At 35.3% G+C, this 4,813-nt stretch overlaps 1 protein-coding gene across 1 annotated transcript; it reads left to right on the top strand.

Annotated features, from left to right (window-relative positions):
* The first annotated feature begins 1,936 nt into the window (after positions 1-1,936).
* On the top strand, positions 1,937-3,773 carry LOC119983999 (zinc-finger homeodomain protein 3-like). Its single transcript, XM_038827740.1, has one exon. The coding sequence runs from the start codon at positions 2,774-2,776 to the stop codon at positions 3,659-3,661; it is 888 nt and encodes a 295-aa protein (XP_038683668.1). The 5' UTR covers positions 1,937-2,773; the 3' UTR covers positions 3,662-3,773.
* Positions 3,774-4,813: the final 1,040 nt, after the last annotated feature.

The raw sequence follows: 4,813 nt of genomic DNA, 5'->3' as shown, positions 1-4,813 counted from the left end.
AAGGGGCTCATCATGAGTGTGTGGTATTTTAAAAACTCTTGAAATTTTTTTTTTGTTTTTAAAATTTTGGAAAATCTGTTTGTAGGTTTTCATAAAAAGAAAAAGAAAAAATAAAATAAAACTATATTTTTATTTAATTTTTTTATAATTAAAAGTAAAATAAAAAAACTAAAAATAACACTGATACCAAATAAGACCTAAGTATTCTACCACTCAAAAATTCACAAAAAGTTACATAGCCAAGAAATAAGCTCACAACAAAACCATGAAGGCTAACAAGACATAGATTCAATTAATGTTGAGATCATTTTCAACATTCTCTCTCATCTCTCAGTCTCTCACACACAATCTCTGACCAATTCATGTGATAAGTCTGAATGAAATATTGCAATTGTCCTTTGCATCCCAATGGAACATCATTGTCACATTGAGTATTAATATTTTAATCATATACCCACAAATGACTATAAAAGATTGATTTATAAATTCACAAACATTTTGGGGCATCTTTGTCAACATTTATCACCTTATTATGTGAATTAGTTTGCTCTTTAATTTCTTCTTTTTGGTGTTTCTTTTGAGTCAATTCAGAGAGTCAAATCAAGAAGAAAGGAATACGGCGAGAATGATTAGCATGATCCCAACGCCAAGGATCAAGATGAATCCTCATATCACAACAACCCTAAAGACAAGATCAATCTCACCAACCTCAATAGCCTCAACATGATCAAATCAAGATCCTAACAAATCTAACAACTGGGGTAAGATAAGCCCAACAAACGGCTCAAAGTACCAATAAAAGGAAATATCAACCTGAGACGAGGGATGTATTATGGATTGCAAGATTAGATACTTCATTAATTCTCGAGAAAGACATTGACTTGAGCGTCGAAGTATCCTCGAGCCACTAAGGGCCGCCCTCTCTTTGTTCTTTGTAGGTCTAAAGATTCACCGTCTACGTCACAGCCTGGACCCCAACTACTAAAGTGTGGGTCGTGTTGATTTTTGCATCGACAACTACTATCCCTGAAGATCAACACGAGTCTGTAAAGCCCGTATAGAAGAACGCCTCTGAGGGTCTAAAGTAAGGACCTACGTGTGTGTCTATATATATAGTTTTGAAAGCTTGAAATGTATTGGGGGCCAATAAAAAATGTATTGGGGAATGTGTTTTGCTGATATGACTGTGCCAACAAAATGTATTGATACAATAGTATAAATTTACTAGCTTACTTTTTGATGTAATAGACGTGGAACCTAATATTGATTGTTGATTTAGTTGTGAGTGTGGTATAAGTGAACCCATGTGTTGGAATCAATATGGAGGCATCTCATATATCCTTCCTCCATGTTGTTCCCAACAAAATTGGAATAACAAATTGTCATCATTAGAGGTATTTTATTCCCATACTCCATCGAAAGACACAACAAAATGCATCCATGCCTCTTTAAAATGGAGTCATTGTTTTGTTTTCTTTTTTTTTTTTTCTTTTTTTTTTCTTTTCTCCGGCGAGTCATTTTGGTTGCTCTTAGGCATAGGAAATGACATGATTTACTAATTTGATTTAAACAAGGCATTTCTTTTCATATTACTATTTTTGAGTTTTTGTTCTCTCTCTTCCTTGCTTTTTCGTTTGTTCTCTCTAATACCATCTCTGACACACATGCTGCTGCTGCTACTACTCTATATGGCGTAAACACTTGATGCCGGATAGTGCAAGCAAAGCAATCACAAGTCACGACACACTTTTTATTTACTCATTTATTTTTATTTATTATATCTACTTCACTAAAACTCACTGCTTTATCTGTTTTTGTCCTAAAAAAACTCTGCTTTTTTCTTTCTTTCTTTCTTTCTTTGTCCAGTCTTCCTTTTTGCCCTTCACTACGACTATCTATAAGCTCTTGTTTGGTGCCTTGCTTCACTTGCAAAACCTCTTTCTCCCTCTCTTATTCCAAAATTTTGCAGTCTCTCCTCTTCCTAGTTGTACCCAAAGCCTTATATCTGTTGCCAAGATTTTGCCTTTTCTGCTGTGGCTGGCGTCTAAGCTCATGGTTTCCAAAGAGAAGTTGATTTCGTAAGTCTATTTTCTTGGAACGTGTTTTGCCTCTTTTGATTTTTTTCTTCTCTTTCTTTTTGCTCTCTCTTCTCTAGTATTCATATCTAATCAATCATTTCTACTTCATACAAGTATCATATAGTGTTGACTCTCTCCCTCTCTCTCACACTCACTGACAATGAATTAATTAAAATGTGTGAGGAGTGAAATTGAATATAGTGGTGTTTTTGCTAACCTCTTTTGTTTGATTTGCATGGCCTTTTGATCTAAAGGGATTAATAGACTTGTGATGATTATAAAGAGTTTCAAGCTCTATCTTCCTCAATTTCTTGAAGTGGGTCATTCTTCTTTCCCCTTACAAAGATAAATTAAAGAGGAATTAATTCATGGGTTTTTCATTTAATTTTTTTTTTTTTATTTCTAGGTATGTTTTGTGCTTCTAAAAGAGTGGACAATTTTTGACAAAATTCCTTTACAAGATTAGAACCCTAGGATTTTTTTTTTTAAGAAAGCAACCCACTTTTAATTTCAATCATTAAGACCCATCTTGTGAATCTATAGTTAATTCTACCCACTTTTAATTTCAATCATCAAGACCCATCTCGTTCCTACAGTTAATTCTATCCTTCTCTCCATCTTTTGGTCTCCAAACAACCAAACCCAAAAAAAACCCACATAAAATAATCATCATTAACACCCCCTAAAGAGAGGTCATGGAGCTTTCTAGTCAAGAAGGAGGAGACATCCCAGTTCCAATAAACACAGCATTCAGTGTAGGCCACATGATTTACCACCATGATCATCATCATATTCCTAATTCTTCCAATGGCCCCTCCATACCCACGAGCCTAAACAATCATCATCATGACCATTCCAACAACAATAATGTGCCTTACAAGAAGGTTGTGAGGTACAGAGAGTGCCTGAAGAATCATGCAGCAACAATGGGAGGAAATGCCACTGATGGGTGTGGAGAGTTCATGCCAAGTGGAGAAGAAGGCACCATTGAAGCAATCACTTGCGCAGTTTGCAATTGCCATAGAAATTTTCACAGAAAAGAAGTTGAAGGTGAGCCCTCCTCCTCCTCCTCTTGGGTTGGAAGGAAACTACTTCTTGGACAACCCTACCATCACCACCATAAGAATCTTTTGGGACATGAAACTCCACTGCTGTATCCAACTGTTATATCCTCAAGAGCAGCACCAACTCCACACCAAATGATTATGTCCTACAACAACAATAATGTTGGGTCAATGTTGCCTTCAGAATCTGATGAACAAGAAGATATTGGTGGTGGTGGTGGTGGTGGAAGGCAACCTTATCATCATCATCACCTTGTGAAGAAGAGGTTCAGGACAAAGTTCACACAAGAACAGAAGGAGAAAATGTTGAGTTTTGCTGAGAAAGTTGGGTGGAAAATACAAAAACAAGAACAAAGTGTTATCCAACAATTCTGCCAAGAGATTGGGATCAAGAGAAAAGTTCTCAAGGTTTGGATGCACAACAACAAGCACAATCTTGCCAAGAAAATCAACGACAACAACAATCCCACCGTTATTGCTCCCACTACTACTACCACTACTACCACTTCTCATAGTTAATATGAAGATAAAAATTCTCTCTTTATTACTCTCTTCGTATCTTATTTGATTGTTTTGCGGCCTTAACCCATCTTACATATAATTACTATTGTTAGGTTAATTATTTACTTTCTCTACACCTATCCTTTTTTCTTTGTTTTTTTGTGGCATTGTCTGAGTATTTGAAATAATTATGGGCTTGTGTAATTTAGTTTAGACAAATTGGGTTTGGCAATATATATATATTTTTGAAATAGGGTTCGGCAATATTTGAATCTTTGTGGTACCCACATTTGTATTGGTATTTTGATTTCTTATAGTTCATTTTTGTCTCTTGTATCTTGGATTTGTATGAATGTCTTACATTGGAAGAGAGAATAATTCCTCTAGTTAATTAATTATGCAAAAGGGAAAAAAAAAAAATAGAACGGAGTTTTTCTATACCAAGAAATATTCAAATTAGTTACCTAAAGAAATTTTGTTACAAATAATCACCCTGACAGGTTTAACACATTTTCAGTAAGGAGTTCTGCTGACTCGGCATTAAGTCAACAAGTTCTGATCAACAAATGCTTATGTGTCAATATACATTTTTTTTTTTAAATGATGTGGCGTACAATTGCTTATATGGCACTCATTCTTCTTCATCCTCCAACATAAATAAACCAGAAACCTCATATCCCAAAACATGAAACTTCTCCGAATTATCCCAAATTTGCACAACAACAATTACAACAAATTCAAGCTTGATTGTCTCTCTCTCCCCCCTCATATTTCCTTCGTTATTCTCTCTTGGGGAGAGGATAGAAAAAAACTCTTTCAGAAACGAATACCAAAGCCTCTCACCACTAGAGTAAGAAGGTACGGACAAAAGCCCAAATAAAGAAATTGAACTTTTTACAGTGACAACAAGACAGCCCCTATAAGGGCAAATGCAATGGTGAAGTGGTATTGGGCCAACAAAGATGTTGTCTTTTGCTGATTTGGTTGTATTGTAAAATGTGTTTTGCTTATGTGGCTGTATTGGGATAAGTGTTTTGCTGATGTGGATGTATTGATATTTAATGTTTTGGTGTAGTTTTGTTGTGGATAATATGGAGGAATGGAATGTTGTTGGGTTGGGTGGAAAGAGAAAGTGTGTGAGAAGAAAAAATGTATAGAAATTTGTGTTTT

The sequence above is a fragment of the Tripterygium wilfordii genome, chromosome 18 (assembly GCF_013401445.1).
Source record: "Tripterygium wilfordii isolate XIE 37 chromosome 18, ASM1340144v1, whole genome shotgun sequence".
Lineage (NCBI taxonomy): Eukaryota > Viridiplantae > Streptophyta > Magnoliopsida > Celastrales > Celastraceae > Tripterygium > Tripterygium wilfordii.
Note: the sequence above shows the minus strand (reverse complement) of the source record. Positions and strands in the feature narration are given on the sequence as shown.